General features: G+C 38.7%; 2 protein-coding genes and 1 long non-coding RNA gene across 3 annotated transcripts in view; all 3 read left to right on the plus strand.

Annotated features, from left to right (window-relative positions):
* Positions 1–6555: 6555 nt before the first annotated feature.
* Positions 6556–7349, plus strand: LOC149036266 (uncharacterized). The gene is made up of 2 exons (XR_016182040.1): positions 6556–6727; positions 7217–7349. It is a non-coding gene; the product is annotated as an uncharacterized LOC149036266 (long non-coding RNA).
* Positions 7350–8224: 875 nt separating this feature from the next.
* On the plus strand, positions 8225–13580 carry LOC113677177 (uncharacterized). The gene is made up of 4 exons (XM_027193939.2): positions 8225–8335; positions 10904–11913; positions 12476–12627; positions 12855–13580. Exons 1-4 carry the CDS (start codon positions 8287–8289, stop codon positions 13132–13134), a joined length of 1491 nt encoding a protein of 496 aa, XP_027049740.2. The 5' UTR covers positions 8225–8286; the 3' UTR covers positions 13135–13580.
* A 152-nt stretch (positions 13581–13732) lies between these two features.
* The window catches only part of LOC113677174 (histamine H2 receptor-like), a 6011-nt gene continuing 1160 nt past the window's right edge, over positions 13733–18583 (plus strand). Inside the window, exon 1 of the mRNA XM_089190743.1 lies at positions 13733–18583. This exon is cut by the window's right edge and continues 203 nt beyond it. Within this exon, the coding sequence (XP_089046869.1) occupies positions 17803–18583 (781 nt within the window). The 5' untranslated portion in view covers positions 13733–17802.

Here is an 18583-nt window from a genome sequence, read left to right on the forward strand (position 1 = left end):
TCTCCTTAAAAAACCTAAGCACATGTAGTAGTAACATATCAGATGCTGACCCCTGGAGAATAAGCATATACACAAACCATAAGTTCAGGTTCATGTGCATGTGGCTTCCAGTTCTTGAAACATTTTTGCAGTAGCCAGGGTTCCCAGAAAATGTGATTTACTACATGGCTCCAAGCTGCAACTTTATTGGTCACAAGAGCAACTGAAATTGAATTTTTTTTTAGGCCTTAAGTTTTACTGAGATAAGAAATTGCATAAGATATTATGAATGTCCTGTAGTTTTCTCTTGCGAAAACTTGCTCAGTTTTCCTTGGTGATCTTTGTGTGAAGCCAAAACCTTGAGATATGCAATAATTTTTCTGGCTTTTTTCCCATTTTTGTTGATTAACTGCTTACTTTTGGTGATCAATCTAGGATTTAAATTCACCAAATAGCCACTTCCAAAACCACAAGTGTCCCAAGCTCTTGTCTCTAGAAAAAGGAAAATAGTCAATTCATGAAAGCATCACACAGCTAAGTTATGTAAGGAACTGTTGAGAATTCTTGTTATAAGACAAATAACAGGGATGGCAAAGCAAGTTGAAAACAGCAAAGAACACCAGAAACCACAATGGAAAGACAAGGAGTAAGTTAGTTCTCTCAATCTTTTGTGTAAAATGTTTATACTTCAAAATAGTCAGCATTGTAAATTGTTTCTCTCCCCATACTATTTTTTATAACAGGTATAAATTCTCAACAGTTCCTTGCATAACTTAATACTACATTACACAACACATGAGGCTTTCATGAATTAATCTTTTGCATTTTCTCGAGACCCACGCTTGGGATGCCTGTGCCAAAACAAGTTCAGCTTGGAGCCCTGAATAACTATAGCTACCATTTGCAAAGTAATTATAACAGGCAGTTGGAAAACAGCTAAGACATACCTGAGAGCTGGTAAATGTGATTTATTTGCATGAACCAGTAGTACCCAGAAATACAAGCTTAGTCTCCAGATACTTTTGAAAAAATTGGTAGAGAATACTAAAATATTTTGGTTTTAGTTTTGAGTGCTCATTGGGGGAAATAGGCAAAGTTCAAGATAACTGAAATCATGAGATTTCTGCACTTTTCCTTCATTTAGTGTACAGAGCACGTTTAGATGATGAACTGATGTTTTTAATCATTTTGTACATCAGTATAATTGTTACAAATTGTTAGTCCTGATAAATTGTGTATAGTAATGTCGCTGAATGACTCAAAACTATTTTTTTTATACTAATATTAATAGTTATAATGTAAAACTTGGAGCAGTTTCAAATTTAGTGTTGACATTTGATAGGGCAGGATGCCAAATGTGGCAAGAGAGGCAGGTGCATTTACATAATTATTTACATGACAAATGCAGTAAATCTCACCTCTAATAGTCCAGGCCCCAGTTGTTCGAAGATTGGATAGCACTATCCACTGGATAAAACTCTACCCAGTAGATAATGCTATATGTTTAGCTATTACTTATCTACTGGATAGCAATTTATCCGTTGGATAACGTTATCCACCCTTTACAACTGGGCCTAGATCATCAATGATACCACCATGGCCCTAGAATATATTCTTGTTCCTGGCATCTGACGAGCCAACCAACTGACAAATTGACCACAAGTGGTCAATGAGTGATGAACTTCTGCACAAACTCAGAAAACCAGTCTTGCAAAGGAGTTATTTATAGCTTCACAGCCCAAAGCATTACACTGTCAAGAATGAGTTTTCAAAAAAATTTGGGTTTTAAATGCTTGCAGATTCTCACTATGCAACCTCCTAGTCACTGTCCAGGTTTAAAACACTAAATTAGATACTGCTCTGTAGAGACACTAATAATTTAGTTGCGCTAGATTAGAATATGTGAAGACTTTGTAGATATTTGAAAAAATCATGCTGAGTTATAGAAATGTGAGGTTAATTTATTAATTTTATAGTTACTGTAAATTATTATTTTGAGGGTAATCAGTACCTTTTTCTCATATGTCTGGAGACAATAAATCCAAATGGAGCAGAAGCATACATTATATATTAAGGATTGTAGTACACCATACTAGCGTTCAATAGCATGCGTTAGCTAGTAGCATGGATACCATGCAGATGGAAATAAATTATAAATCAGTATTAGGTGGTGTGTAAAACATACCTGGCCCAGTAATGTAACATCCTAAGTACTTCTTGTTGTTTGTCACATATCAATCAACTTATGGAGTGTTGGCAAATAAAGCCTAAATGTTTTTTAGATCTGAAACTAGCTCTGCAGGGATTGTAGACTTTTAGAGCAAGTGTTAAACTTACAACAGATTGAGGCAAACTCTAGATTTGTTCGACCAAAATTAATTTTTCTTGATACCATATCTGTATTCTAAGGAGCAGGCTGAGGTGTGACTCAAAGTTTCCTCATTTACTGAAAAAAAAAATGGTTCTCTCAAAATCCATAACTTTGTAGGTAACATTTTCTTCTAGTCCATTTGATTGTTCACAGCTTTTCTTTCTTTTGTTAATACCGGACTACAAGGGAAGCAAACTTGATTGCATTCTGTTATCACATAGCTTAATCAAATGACCTAAGAAAAAATTCAGGAAAATACCAAATATTCAAAATATCTGTCTACAAATTATCAGCAATTTAGCTCCTATCTATAGGAGCTATACAAGTTAGAAAATTTGTGTATGTTTTAAGCTTTCTTTCCAATGTTCTTCTGCTGAAGTAAAAAGTTGCAAAAATTACTTCCTACCAGAAATTTTAGTCCTCTTAAAATAAAAAATAGAAAAAATTGTTCCTGCAAAGTAAATCTGGTCAGCAGCACTGGAAAGGCTGTGAACAGTCCTTGGGGCTGAAAATTGTTCATAGGAAGCCTCCAGAGGGGTTTGTGTAGGGAATCCACATATATTGTGTTATCTAACAATTCTGTAGAAAGCTTAAGTCCTAAACTGAGCTTTTTATGAGATAAAAGGTTTGGAAATGTTTCATAGCTTTTAGAGAATGCCTTCCAAGTTAGGCTCTAATTGGTTTCTTCCATCAGTACTGCTGCATGGCGATCACATCTTTATTTTGCCAACTTTCTGTACTAGCATCACAGTTCAAAAAATTACTCTCATGATCTTGCCTACATTCCTATTGTTACTAGAAAAAATATAGGATATATCTATAACCATAAATACAGGAAACAACACATTTCCTATTCTGTCAGTGTGGGTGTTTTTAATATAATACAAAATGGATACATTTTTCTTTTAAATAGAAGAGGGCAGTCTCTGCTTTCTCTAGCATATCATCTTGCAATTGTAGCAAACCCTAGAGTGAAATTTCATGGACTTGAATTTTTTTGCTTTGATTTAAATAGAATTCAATCTTAATTTTTAGGTAACTTAATATATTCTTCAGAGTATCCTCTGACTTATTTTCAACAATGCCACTTTAAGCAACAGTTCTTTTAACAGCAGTTGTTGGAGCTGTCGCATGATGTATTCCTTACAACATCGTTATCATCATTGTTACCATGTCTTTGTGTGTATCACTAAGACTTATTTACAAGGATAAAGCATTGCACGACTGCCCAACTGACTGCCGGTGAAAGGATTTGTGTTTCAGGTAAACTAACCAATAGTCATCATACCAATTGGGGGAAGAACGTCTATTAATCCAGGACATTACCACCTATTGCAAAGCCGCTTATGGTTAAAAATATTATTGAAAACCTATGCTATCATTTAATGGAAAGAAGACAAAACCCTCTCATCTTCCCCTTTTGACACCAGCCATGCTGCCTAGCAAAGTAATGGCCTTCTGACGGTGTTACCTGACATTTTGTAACTGTGGTTGCTATAATAGCTTAGTCTGACCTCAACAGTTTGAAATCATTTTATCTCATGAGAAATAATGATCAGCTCTTAGAACTTGTGTGCAGTTAGTACCTCGCTATTTTGCCTAATGTTAATTAGTTCATAGTAATGTTTGCATCTGTTTACTAAAGATGTTACTTGTTTTATGCAACCCTTCACTTCCACAGTTTATATCTGGACAATTATTGTTCTCATTAATTTATTTCTATTTTTATTTTGTTTTCGTTGGGTTTATTTTTTATTTTTTTGCAAGGAGAAGTACTGAACAGCTCTTTCAGTATTCTGTTTATTATGCCTTCCTTTGGGGCTAATGGAGGAAACCAAATATGCAAGCTTTTATATTAAAGCATATTGTTTTTTCTGCTTTCCTTTTTAATTTTTTCGTTATATTAACCCTCTACAATCTTTCTTGAGAGTGTAAGGGTTGTATACTAGTTTCAGCTACTAAAAAGACGAACTTATGAGAACATATATTCCAAGTCTTACTATTATTAATGCTACTAGTTAAAAGTTATGACGTTTTGTTAACATTCTATACTTTATTTACCAAGAATTTGGTCCTGTTTTGTTTTAGTCTGGCTAGTGACACATATGTTGGGAAATAGATGGAGAAATGTTAAAGTTAAGTTATTTGTTTTCCTAGAAAAGATGTAGATGTGTTTTGAGATAGTGATAGAAATATTTATATTTGGTTTTTAGGTAGATACAGTTATAAGACTGTTTAACTCCTGATAACATATTGTGTATATAGGTGAAATCGGTAAAACTTGATAAGAAAGGTCCATTACTCATTATTGTCAACATAACAGGTCCAAAAAAAAAAACAACCTTTAAATTCAGTATAATTTGACGTTCTACCATGTAATGTTTGTGAATCAAGAGTGAAGTAATTGAGGAATAAAACACCGGCCTCTCATATGGCCACCACTTGGAAAATGTTTTTTATTACTTGTCTGAGACCAAAATTCTTGCAACGACAGGATCTCATTTTACTGCTTTACTGCTGCCCAGGAATTTATATGACTGAAAATATTCCCCATCTCATTTAGTATTAAAAAAAAGAAAAAAAACTTCATAGACCCCCCCTTCCCTATCAAAAAATTCCTGCATCCACCCCTGAATATGCCTTGTATTTTTCTAGTTCGACATTTGCTATTTCGCCCCAGTCAAGGGACTCATCGGTGACAAAACGTCACATTGAATCGTCGCTAAAAACGCACTCATTTTTGACCATTGGCGACCTCGTAACTGTGCCATGGACAGAGAGGGATAGGAATCCGAGCTTCCATCTCCCCCAACTCTGTAACTTGTAAGCAGGCCCTCGTCATCAGCGCTTCGAAGTGAACCTTTTCCTCGCCTACTGTAAATTATAAGGTCTTGAGCTACGCAAATCAGCAAAAGGTCTAAAAAGGATCTAACTCTTAAAATGTCAGACTCCCTGGAAACCTCTCCCCGACTCGTCTTAAATCTTCCCGCAGGCGGAGAAATGCTCGTCCTGCAAAGCTAACAATGCTGGCCCGCTCGCAAGCTATCAACGTTGAGTTCCATCCCCTTCTCATAACTCGATGAAAACTGTAGACTGTTCAGTTAATTTTAAGGTGCTCGCGGATTCGCTGTTCTCTCGCCCTTTTCCCTCGGCATTCCCTTTTCCGTAGGCATTTCCCCCCCCCGTCCCCCGTCATGCAACTGGCAATCCCTATGTGACATTGGGCCAGTTTGTCAGCATCATTTTGGGAAGCTAGCGCGACTTGTGTTTGCTTAACGTTTAACAGGCCCGTTAAAAATATGGATAGTGACGTCTTGTACTCCTTTTTTGACCCTGTCATTCATAGGATTGGGAGTGGCAGCCAGCCATACGTCAACAAGATTTGCTCTCAATCGTTTGTTTGCGTTTGTCGCGTGCAGACGTCTCTCGTGCAGAAGGAAGATTCCTTACACGATAACTTAATACGCTGCTTTTTTAACCCCTAACTGTTCCCCTTTTCAGCACGCAAAAGATATCTACCACCGCGCGTGATCCGCTGGGCCCGTCTACATTGCTTGTCGCTTTAAGAACTTGAAAAACAATTTTAAAAAAAAACACGCCTGATTTGATATTCTCGGAAACTTTAGGCGAAGTTGTATAACTTGCCTCTTGAGAACGTGAACCTTTTTCAAACAGTAATAAAGGAACTCAGACCATATTTGATACCAGGGCCCATCACTCGATAATAAATACATCTGTGTGTAACATCTTTAAGGTTGCACATGATTGGAAAAAAAAAATTTCGGATCATGGTATTTAAGAGTGTATAAACCTTAGCCAATAAGTTGCACCGCGAAATTATAGAGTCTGTTTCCAGTGTCAGATCAAGAACAGCTTTTGTATTTAGCGCTGCACATACCCTATGAATATTTATTTGTATTTAGCGCTGTACAGCCTATGAATACAAATGAGTACCGATCGATGGCCTACACGTAAGTGGTCGCCTGAATTTACTCGGCGTTAAGTATTACGTAACTTGTGCTCCAGTTCGCCCAATTTTTCTTTCCTTTGCCGGTTGTAGAAGTAAATAGCACCCCAGATTGCAGATTAAAATTCCGACGGTTATAAAATGTTTGCCGACAAAACTGATACACGGAAGTCTTAAAACGAAGATTACTACTAATCTACTCGTGGGTTCAAAGTCCGGGAACAAAGTTGCGCATGATGTAATTGCCAGTTTCCCATGTTGATTTTTGTTGTTGGATATTTTCTCTGTGATGGTTGTTCGACTCGAAGAACTAGGAGAAGAAACGATATGAAGTGCCTTGTTTTGTCTAGCCTACGAAGGAGCCGTTCCAATTTTTTCAGCAGATCAGTTGAATCCGGAGTGTGAGTGAGGCAAGTGTCATGCGAAGACCCTTCTGGCACTACGCGATTCCCGCGCACCTCACGCAAAAGACGGAAAGACTCTGTCTGCCATTGAACAATAATTGCCATAAAGCACGAGGGACTCATTTCTTTTGACGGCCTCATCGTCGGACACTTAGGATCTTTTCTATATGCACCACATTTTCACCCCAAAAAAATTGATGCCCTCTTTCATTAGAGTTTATTCTTGTATTCCTTCCGCTCCGTCAATATTCCGAGAAATACCGCAGCTTCCGCAGAGACTCTCGGTTCTAAAATGTGCATCATCATTTTTTCCGTCCTCTCATGAAATTAAAGGCGCGCGCTCATTAGAAAACGCCGACGTTTTCTTTGTGGCGGGAGCTCGCTTGCGATAAATAGCGCTCGCGCGTATGTAGGGCTAAGTAAGTTCATAATAACATTTTTTTTCACTTTTTTTCTTGAATCGGTCTTAACTTTTTTCACGCCGGTTCGTTCCAGGTGCCGCACAACCGCAGAGCTGTTGAGAGCCTCTTGGTAGGGTAGACGTAATAACAGGAATTTTTTCGTGTAAACAAGATCTTCTGCTGCGAGTGATCTTAAACGTAAGCAAATAAACATATGGCGAGTTTGTAACCCGTTTTCATTTCAAATTACATTTCGAATTGAAAAGGCAAAGGCAAAGGCAAAGGCAAAGAACCTGAAGGCGAACGTGGACAAAAACAGATTCTATTTCAGAGGAAATGACTGAGCACTACAACAATAACCTAGTCATAAGTTTAATTTTCGAGTCTATCACCTTCTCGGGCCCAAAGCGTTGAGTGTCATCCGTATCCGTCAATTAGACTCTTAGTAGTTAGTGGCACGTAGATCAAAAGTACTGAATTAACCATATTCGCCCAGTGATAACTCTCAGGGGGTTTTGTAATGATGTGAGAATATCCTGGACTTTATGCAGAAATTACAGTATTCTAACTGAAGCAGAGTAAATAAGATTCCTCAAGAAAGCTCAAACAGAGACTTATCTGAACCGTTCTCACATTTTAAAAACACTGAACACAGTTTTAGCCTCCGAGGCTGAGGTAGAGTGTTTCGCTCGGTAGGTGTCCTCCTCGAATGCCTTTTTACCTCGTAACAAGAAATGATCACGTTTTTTCAAGAAAGAGGGGGGTGACATGCCCCTTGAGACACTCCCCCCTGCATGGCTGCACATGACAAAGCACTCAGTTTCGTTTGCTTAGGAGAACCTGAAAGACATTTGAACGCTTTTTAGCTATTGCAACCTCTTTATTTGTTCCGTTCATCACTCTAAGCGCGCCGTTTGCTCCACTTAATTAAGAATCGCTGTCTCCCCCAGACTGATCTGAAGTGAAGATACATGACACCTCACAGTCAATTAGTGACGCGTTTCCGATAAACATTCGGATGTCCAATGCAATCGTATCTTTCAATGCCTTCTCGTATTTCAGTCGAACACGGTTAAAGTCCAGTTTTTCCTCACTCAACTGCAGTTTAGTTTATTACCTTCGTTGAGAGTAGACGCCTGAGGCTTTTCACAGCTCGATTTCAAGATGAAGATAGCCGTAGCAGTTCTTCTAGTCTGTGTGGCTGCACCACAAAGTAAGTAATTCTTTTAGTCTGCCTCTTCTTTCGCAAGGAGCAAAAAAGTAAGGCTGTGCTGCTCACCCTCTTGACACTACATGGGAAATCGTTGACCGTCATCAATTGAATCTTAATGTCAGACCCGTTTTCTTACACTTCAGGGAGAAAACGGCCGATTTTGTCCCGAAAATTAGTCGGGACTGTTAGAACAAGCTTATGTTTTTCCCATTTTCCTATACAAAAAGCTCTTAAACGTGCTGACGAAATTTCCCTAAGATGCGCAACGTGAACATTGCAAACGTCGAAGTAGGATGTGGCATGGGCGTCGCTAAAAGAATTCACACAATTCACACTCTACACTAGTGGATATTTTCTTTGAATGAGTATTTTTAATTTTCGCGCGTAGAAAGAATCTGTAATAAGCAAAATTCGAACCTTCTAACCTTGCAATTGTTTCGTAATTTGTCGATGTCAATTGAGGATTTCAGTGTTTGCGATATTGATTCAGTGATTGCTATCGGCTGCCACGAAATCGCTAAATCTCAAGTTTAGTAAACCTTTCCAGTTATAGCTTCCCTCAATTTCCTCTGCTGTTAGAACGATTTCATCAGAGGAATGTTACATGACCTTTCGCTTTGTCGTCGTGCGAATGACATACGAGGATCGGAAACTCAAGCTGTAAAATGATACAAGGAATTTGTCGAAATCACTTCAGACATTTGATCGACTTTTTAAGCTTACTCAGACATATTCCCAGATTATTCCGAGAAAACTAGTATTTTCTTTTCTTGAAATCATGTCACATGAATTTATCGTCGAAATGTCAGGAAATGGCACGCTAGGAGATAATCTCTCAGGAGCTCATATTCTAAGAATTATTGTTTGGGTTTATGAACGAGATCTTATGACCTGACAGTCTATGTTTAGTCTTTCTTTCCCATATCACCGCAATTCCTTGTTTAGGCACTCACGAGTAAGACAATCAAAAATTCCTGAACGCGGTCCAATCATGGGGTTCGATTGCTGAAAATCGGTTATTCGCTAAGAGGAGCTCAGGTCCTCACGAGATGTGTTGTTTTTCTCCTCCCTCGTTATCGCCAACGTCATTCTACTGAGAATATCACCACATTCAAAAATTGGTCTTGGCTACATTATGTGTAGTTTGAAACTCGATAGCACTACGTAAAACAGTTAGAATGTTAATAATCCTAGCCTTCATTACCCCAAAAGGCGCATGGAATTGCTTTTGCCTACTGAGCTAAAAAATTTGCACCGTAAGCAGCAAAGGAGACAGAATTCCCACAACTTGGCCAGAAATTTGATTTTTCCAAACGTTACTCTTGGTTAAAAGCCAAGATTTTAACATCCTTTAGCTCTTAGATAAATATTGCTGATTAGGTTACGTTTTATTGGACAATAATAAGCTTCTGATGACAACTAATATTGTTTGCATTCTATGTTAGGATTTTCGGACTTTAGCCATAGATCTCTCTGAATTGTGTTACATGATACGCCTTCTCAAAGCATGTGAAAAGGATTAGTTTGCAAAAAATTAAAGCGACTCAACAGCCGTTAGGAAGTCTCTTTTGGGTTTTTTTTTGGAGCCAATCAAAGAGGAAAGATATACAGCATATTAGAGATTATGTTACGAAATAAAGCTCAGCTCAAAAGCTTAAATATGGCTGTTTTCGTACTCCGTGCTGTTGTGTTTTCACATCGATGCTTCCTCTCTTTGTCTCGTGCGTAATAGCAAAAAATTGCAATCTAAAGCTCTCGAGAGCTTTCTAGTGTCACTTATATTTCAAGAAATTTCACAATTTTTCTGGATTTGCGCGTAATCGTGGGCAGAAGAAAAATCTGTCACTACTCCGAAAGCAATGACGGAATGGCCAAAGTCCGGACTTAGATAAGACCAACCCCCGCAGAGAACGAGGGACGAAGTTCAAGCTTGCACAGGCAAAAATTTCAATGCTTCGTAAAGCAACTTTACTCTTGGAAAATAACTAAAATTTTGCATGTATAGAAAGAGCCTGGTTTACTTTCTTTTACGTCCTAATTGATCATTTAAAATAGATATTTCGCGATCAATTTTTAGTTGAATAGAGAGCTTCTAATTATTTCGTAGGCTACAGATTCGAAATAGATTCCGATCTGCATGAGTCAAAAAATATTATTAACGCGTTCTTGAACCTGTAATTTATTACTGTCATGCTGTAAGAAGAACTCTTTTGGTCGAATGACTATTTTCAACATATAGTTACTGCTGCATCACAGACCTTGTGCAGCCTCGCTCATTTTATTTTTCCTCGCATGACTTTTTTGACCGCTATAAGATAAAAAAGATATGGCGCGTGGGCAGACCAACATGCGCTTGCATGGAAACGTTTTGCCAGCGTCAAATTCTTTCATAGCACTTGATTAGACATGTATCTGTCATTTTTCGCGCGAGACACACGCGCGTTGCTCTCTGCTTGTCCCTCGCTTTAGGTTATCTATGCTCCTGTATTAAGAATTGTTAAACTTAACGTCGGTTTCTTATAACTGTGGTGATACTTATCGTCGCATTTTATATTTTATCTCCGAAAGTTTTCGGATTCTCGCTCCCCTCTTTCGAGTATGGCGAAGCTTTTGAAAAAGCCAAAGAAATTGGACAGGAAGTTTTTCAGGAGGTTGGTAGACGCACTGAAGAGAAAAAGAACTCATTGCTAGAATCGGGAGAACAAGCGGTGGAAAAGTTGAGGCAGATGAAAGAAGAGATCAGCAGGCGCGCTGGGGAAGTGCAAGAAACTGTGGAAGGATCTGGAATGGAAGCGGCAGAGAAGTTGAGGGAACTGAAAGATCAGGTAGCCCAACGTGCCCAGAAACTAAAAGGAAGCGTTGAAGAAACTTTGGAAGAGAAGAAGAAATCTCTCCAGGAAACAGGAGAACAAGCTGTTGCGAAGCTGAGAGAACTTGGAGAACAGGCCACCAACCGTGCTGAGGAGATGAAACAAACACTGCAAGAAACAGGAGAACAAGCCAAGGAGAAGTTCGAAGAACTGAAAGAACAGGCAAGCCAACGTGCCGAGGAAATGAAGGGAAACGTGGAAGAAATGGTGGAGGAAAATAAGAAAAAATTTCTCGAGAATGGAGAACAAGCCATGGAGAAGTTGAGAGAACTAAAAGAACAGGCAAGCCAACAGGCCGAGGAAATGAGAGGAAACGTGGAGGAAATGGTGGAGGAAAATAAGAAAAAGTTGTTTGAGAATGGAGAACAAGCCATGGAGAAGTTAAGAGAACTGAGAGAACAGGCAAGCCAACGTGCCGAGGAAATGAAAGGAAACGTAGAGGAAATGGTGGTCGAGAACCAGAAAAAATTATTTGAGAATGGAGAACAAGCCATGGAGAAGTTGAGAGATATGAAAAAGAAAATCTGGAATGAAATGAAACAGAACGCTGGCACAAACAAAGAGCAGCTGCTGCAAGCCTTCCGTCAGAAGAAACAAGAAATGAAAGAATACTGGGGCGAGATAAACAAGCAAGCTGGCGAGGGCCAAGAAAAATTCAGGAAAATCTGGAGGGAGAACAAAGACAAATTGCGTGAAAAGGCAGAGGAGGTCAGTGTAACCCTTTGTTGTTTCTATATTAAAGTTGTTTTAACTCTTCTTTCGGGTATAAGATTTGCTTCTTAGACATTTACTAAAAAAAAGTTCTAGTGCAAAAGCACCCGTTTGGATGGAATACCTAAGCTATAGAACCAACACCAAAGAGATCACAAAGAACAATTAGAAATGAAAAATATCACGAGGAGCCTGAAAAACTCAATATAGAAACGACCATACTGCATGAAACCTTTAATCCATGAGATTTTTGACCTCTTATTTCTCCCCATCGTGTTACCCTTGAATCAAATGTGAAGGTCTTGAGAATGTAGGAAATGATCGCCAATGTAAATAGTTCTTGATTGTCAAACAGATTCTCCTTTTCGACACCTTTCGAAATGTATAGATACCAGTATGCAGAATGTATAAAGCACCGGAAAAGCGATAATTTGTTGTCAGTTTTGCATAAGGCTGCATTGGTCCAAGGTCTGGTGCATGTCTCATGAGAAAGATATGTATAAATAAATATGTCCCGGAGTTACATAAGTGTGTAATTACGGAGAATTTTTCTTTACAGCAATGGGTGAAGTTCACTCAAATGACCACTGAACAACTCGAACAAGCCAAATCGGAAATTACTGATCTTGAAGAGAGACTGGTCTCCAGCCTTCCCGAGAAACCTTGGAAACAATTGAAAGACATAAAAACGACTGTCAAGGATGTCATAAAGTAAGAGAGATAACTGAAGTATTCGGTCATTTTGCAAACAGTATATAGGGGATATGAGAAGGGTACGTTTTCATGGAACTTTGGTATTCAAAAATAAACACAAATAAAGTGTGATTTATATTTTAAACCCTCGGATGGGGTTTCATGACCCACCTTGGTACTCGCTGTTAAATAACTAAACATGGCAACAACATACTGTAACCAGATCTTTTTTGTTTTCTCCTTAGGTCTCTGGCAGAAATTCTGAATGTAAAAGTACGACAACTGCAACCCGAGGAGCCTGAGCCGACAGAAATTCCGTTCACCGGTGAGCCAAGCGAAGCTCCGATCACCGGCGAGTTCAGCGAAAGCAATGCCGCCGATGGCGGTGTCGGAAAAAAAGAAGAAGAGCCCCGTTTTTTCTCGCGCCTCCTGTCCGAGCGCAAAAAACGCAAAATGAAGCAGATCTTGAAGCAAGGAAGATCCTCCCTGTGGAAGTTGTGGAAAAAGAGCAGAGGTCTTAACTAGGAGAAAAATCAGCCTTGAGGGTCTCGCCTTGTTTTTTCACTCATAACGTTTTGATTTACATAGTTAATTTATATATACATATTATTTCATGGGGTTCCATGGGTTCAATATAGGTATATCTGATTATGAACAGTTCTGAGGCACTCTTGTCCTAATTGATGCCTACTGAGGAGCAAATTACGCGACGAAGAATTTATGAATTTTGGTGAACTCTTTGTTGCAGTTGTAAACACGTTTTCGATCTTTTTGTTTTTATTTTTTTTTTTGGGTGGGTTTCTCGTCATCAAGTGTCGTCCTCTTTGCCGACGACAACGAGCTCGGTGATTTTCTCAGTCTTATTTTGTATCTGCGATAAAGTTCTTAAGGGGACCGAATATTAACCGTGAAATTTCGTGTTTGAGTCGAAAAGTTTCTTTGATCAAATAAAGACATTTTGAAATATAAAAGCTGTTGTTGTCTGTGCTGTGTGTGTCAATTGAATGATCAGTTGTTTGACGTTCGCGGTAATCACTGAAGTTTCTGCAGGCTACTTTTTAATGTTCTCCTCATGGTGCAGTAATATTCGCCGCCTGTGTGTAGTGCTTCCGAAGGATTATGGACTTTTCACTACTTGAGCGCTAATTTTACTTGTTTGCATGAAGAACATTATCAATAACTTAAAGTCAACCAGTTAGTTGCAATTTCAGTTAGACAAATCTCTTTAAGTAAAGAAACGATACGAAAGGACTCGATTGAAATTTTTAAGTCATCGCTCTAAGGAAGAATTCCGAAAATCTATTGAAGCAGCCTCAGGGAATTGCATATTGCATGAAGTTGGCGCAAGATTGTAGTTGTTGGAGATTTGCTATAGACTATTCTTTCGCAACCACAAAATCCCGCTGGGTGCAATTTTCAGTAAATTTGGCCGTTAAAACCTTTTGGATTCTCCATACTGGTCTTTATACATTTCTTAAGGTGTTGACTAGGAGAATTTGTTTACTGATCACACGCTTGTTTTGTTGGGCATCATTTTCTTCATTCTCATGACCTGAATGTCTGATTCAGGGCTGAATTGTAGGGAGAAATTAGATGCTGGTCATTCTATGGGTTTAAAGGGTTAACTATTGTTCCTCTTCGACAAAAAGAAGTGAAAAAGACTTCTTCTCTCCACTTTCCATCCATTTCCGTGCGCAAAATTATGGAAGTAATCGAGAAGAGGGCATCACCCAAAAATAATACATCTGGAACTCAACTACGATCTGGACTAGACGTGGCCTAAAACTTACGGTGAATTGAAAATATGTGTGTCATGATAACGTGTTATCGTGTGTTATCATTGAAGTTCATTGAAATTCATTTTGCTTTTGATATGGTTTCAGTTAAAAATAAAATCGGATATCCTACGATGAAAATAACTTTCTTACTTTCTGATCTGAACCTCTCCAGAATCAAGGTTATTTCGCACCTTCAAGGGTGTCCTAGCAAACTATACGTCGGAGGAAAGCTCAATAACTGCAGTTTACGATGAAAATACAATTTAAGCGGGTTTTTCTGTCAGGAAGTGTCAGGAGCCGGTAAGGTGTGAAACAACTGAGGGCTCTTCTATTTTATTTATCGGGTATCGGATGCCACAGCACGAGCAAAATGGCTGCACACTCTTATTCACAAGGCATCCATCAACTACCATGTGCCAAGCCTTTTCGATATTCTGATTGGTTGTCCTGATATCGGCATCTAAGTTGGAGTAGCTAAAAATATGCGAGGCGTGTAGAGCAAATAGATGCCACGGGACCAATATTTCAAATATCAAAATTTTTCCGACACGTTTTCGTTAGCCATTATTCCTGGAATATTTCGGCGAAATTTGACTGAAATCGGTGAAATCTAAATACCCTATAAATTTGCCTAAAGTGGTTGTGTTCCTCCCAAAATCAAATGCGAGATTTTAGCTACTATACGTTCGTAAACAACTCGCGCCTCGCCGGGAGATTAATGATCTTGCCTCCTGAAACGGCAAACCAATAGGACAACGGGACCTCCTGGCGTCACTGACGATGGATCACGTTTAAGAAGACAACACAATAATGGGCAAAGTTGCCAAAGGCAAAGGAAAAACTGGAGGCAAACATGAAAAAACCGGAAAATGTGCCGAGAAGTAAGACAAAGAATTGACATACAGCTTTCAAAATTACGATTTGAGGCGATCGCTAATTATTTTGTATCAAGGCTGGTACTTGCATAAATAAAAGGAAACCTCGTTTTTAACATTATGTATCACAAATTTTGGTTTGACGGCGACTTCTTTGTTCGGAATCTGGACGCCAGCTTGGAGCTCCGCCAGTACCAGTCGCTTTCACCAAGGATTTTTTTCCTTTTTTAACAGAATGGTACTCTTTTTCTTTTCATTAGGCCTGCTTTTTTCCCCCCAATTTTTTCACCAAGGAATTTCTTCTGCTTTTGATTTATCCATAAGCAAAGCCGATTTTCCTATAGGTAAAGAGCTTTCCCATCAAATGGGCGATGTAAACAAAATGTGCAAATAACATGAAAAACGAGCCCCAAGATGAGCGGTTGCTGCGAAGATTTCCCCAAGGGATTCGCCAAGATACGAGATTATGATACCTTCCGGATTTAATAACTTATATTTGAACATACGTCAGCTAAGATGTTTGAATTCAGTTTAGTCAAATAGAAGAAAAACAATTTTTCGGCCTCTTAGGTGGGAAGTAACCTTAAATTCATTTGTCCTGTATTCCTTAGTAAATAAACTTAGAATATGACGCTCAATTCTTAGTGTTTACGCGAGACAACTCGGTACGTGGAAGAAAATGCAAAATATTGGCCCTTGAAAGCGTGGAATGGCAGTGCAGATGTCCACGGTTTTTTAATCAGCAGAAACAGTGTAAAACAGAAAAACGCTGCATTGGAAAGCCTTGTGCTCTGTTTTTAAATACACCAAATAATTGACATATGGCTTCAACTGATGTAGTTTACCTTCTGTCTGTCGCTGATATTAATCACATTAACATAAGGTATTCTCCACATTCGATTTCAATTCTGCAAATGAACTTGTTGTTACCATTCCAACAGCACATCATAAATTTTTTCTGCTCTACCAAGTTGATGTTGCTTTTTTTTTAACTGGTGAAGTTTTATGTAGAAAGACTTGAAGCACTTAATTTCTTTAATTATGTAGCGTACATTTTGTTGTTTTCTTTTCAAGATGAAAGATTAATTTCACATTCAGAGTAAACTCTAACACACCATTTCTCGCTTTTAAGTCCATTTTCCATAATTATGCATTTACAAGTGTCTCAGCAAAACAAGAGCTGTGAATTTAGCATGTTTTTCTTTGCATAGAAATCGATTAAAACTAGTAAGGCTTTGATTGACTCCTCTGTTCTGGCTGACAAAATCGTCAGGTTTGGAAGCTTGACATTAACATATTACATTAATTTAAACATGTCGTTTTATCAGGCAACGGGGAGAACGCTTTTGTTGTCGTGCGTTTTTGTTTGTCTCGGCAGTCCAAACACAAGACCATTTGAAAAAAAAATTGCGAAAAAATTAATGGGCGCTCTTACTCTTGCTCTGAACTTGGGAAAAACATGAAAATTCATTCAATTTTTGCCTTGCATCCCTCTCTCAAAAAAAGAATTTTTCCGACCACGGTATCCTTCTTCAGGTATATTTTTTTTGAGTAAGTCTGTTTTAAAATCGTAATATATACCTTTTGTAGTGTTTTTGGGTCGTTTATGGTAATTAAAATCACTGTGTTTTAACACCTTGCCTTTGGCTTCAGTTTATCGGGAGTCCTTTAATCTTGAATCATTAGAAAGGATGGTTTTTTTTTGCTATACTTTTCCGAAAAAAAAAAGGAAGGTTTTTAATCAAATGCAAACAAAGCGAAACTTCATATTTTCGAAACACTTTCTCGATTTTTTAAAATATTCTTATCAAGCGTTTCTCTCTTGGTTCAAGTGATCGGAGATGTCTGAATGAGATCTGATCCAACACCTATTTCATAGAGTCTTCAATCAAGTCATCAGGTCGAAATATTTTGGGTTACGACGCTACGTCTTTTGAGGCATGTTATCACCTCGACCGAACACTTTTAGACGAGATCAACATACAACTTCTCCATATCAGTGCATTATCCGTTAATCAGATGATAAGAATAGAAAAACTTACCAGCTAGAGGGTTTTATCTTTATTGATGTACGACCGAATTCTCTGCACTAATTTACAGGGATATAAATGGAAGTCAAACTTAGGAATCGTGCATCTGATCTTGAGAGTTAACGAGTTGAGAGTGGAGTGGACTTTCCGACATGACACCTGTCCAAATACATCACAAATATAATGACTCTGTCAAACGCTTCCTAATTGTTTTTCACAAAACAAGAGAGTTATGTGAATGACTTACACATCACTTCGGGAGATTCACTTACGGTTTGTGAGAGAGTCAACTTCCTGTGAAGATCCTATCGGTTTGTGAACAAAGGCGTGATAAAGAAACTGTTTTGGTGGATAATTAACTTAAAGCCCCGTCATACCGTGAACTACAGACTCCAAACGGAGTTATTTTCATCGTGGAGTTTAATTTACAACAAAACGATTAAACATTGGCTTTCGAGCGGCTGTCGGTTGAGGAGCTTGGATTGATGTCTCAAGTCTTTCGCCGGGCTGATGATGTTCATGTATTACGAGGGATATCTCCTGACTCCCAATGAGGCGTTAGCGATCGTCTTTCTCATTTTTGGATTTTACACTGTTGTCGGAAACGTGTTGGTTTTTATTGTGTATATCTTAGACCCAGGTAAGAAACTTCGTCGAGTGTCTAACTCCTATTTTGTGATCAGCTTGGCTGTGGCGGATATCCTCGTTGGGATCACTGTGGAACCTATAAACGCGGCGAGTTATTGGACTAATAACCATGGTGTTCTCTTTAGCTATTTCATCTTCGCCGTTCTCTCGTGTGTTTGCTCTATTGCGAACATCTCTGCCCTGATGGCAGATAGGTTTCTCGCCGTTTGTCGACCGTTTCAATACCGATCGCTGGCGTCGCCGAATCGCATTCGTTTGGCGTTATTAGTTATCTGGTTGTTCTCCATCCATTTTTCCATCTTGCCCCTTATCGGATGGCGCAGCGCAAGCTTTCAAATCTACCTCTACGGCTTGGGAGTTCTATTACCAGCAACACTAATGCTCATCTCTTACTATGGGCTGCTGCGCGCACTGAAAAAAAAAATGATTAATGTGAAAAGTTATACTGATCGAAAAAAAGTCACCCACGTCAAAAAAACGGTAGCTCGAGAGCGCAGAGTATCCACGACAGTTTTCATCATGCTGTTAGTTTTCCTTGTCGCTTGGGGTCCGTGTGTGATAATAGATTTTGTTCTGGTGTTCTGCGAAAGTTGTCGCTCAGAAAAGCTTCTTCTCGCGCGAGATGTAACATTAACGATAGGGT

This window comes from Pocillopora damicornis, chromosome 12, assembly GCF_964200805.1.
Source record: "Pocillopora damicornis chromosome 12, jaPocDami1.2, whole genome shotgun sequence".
In the NCBI taxonomy this organism is placed as follows: domain Eukaryota; kingdom Metazoa; phylum Cnidaria; class Anthozoa; order Scleractinia; family Pocilloporidae; genus Pocillopora; species Pocillopora damicornis.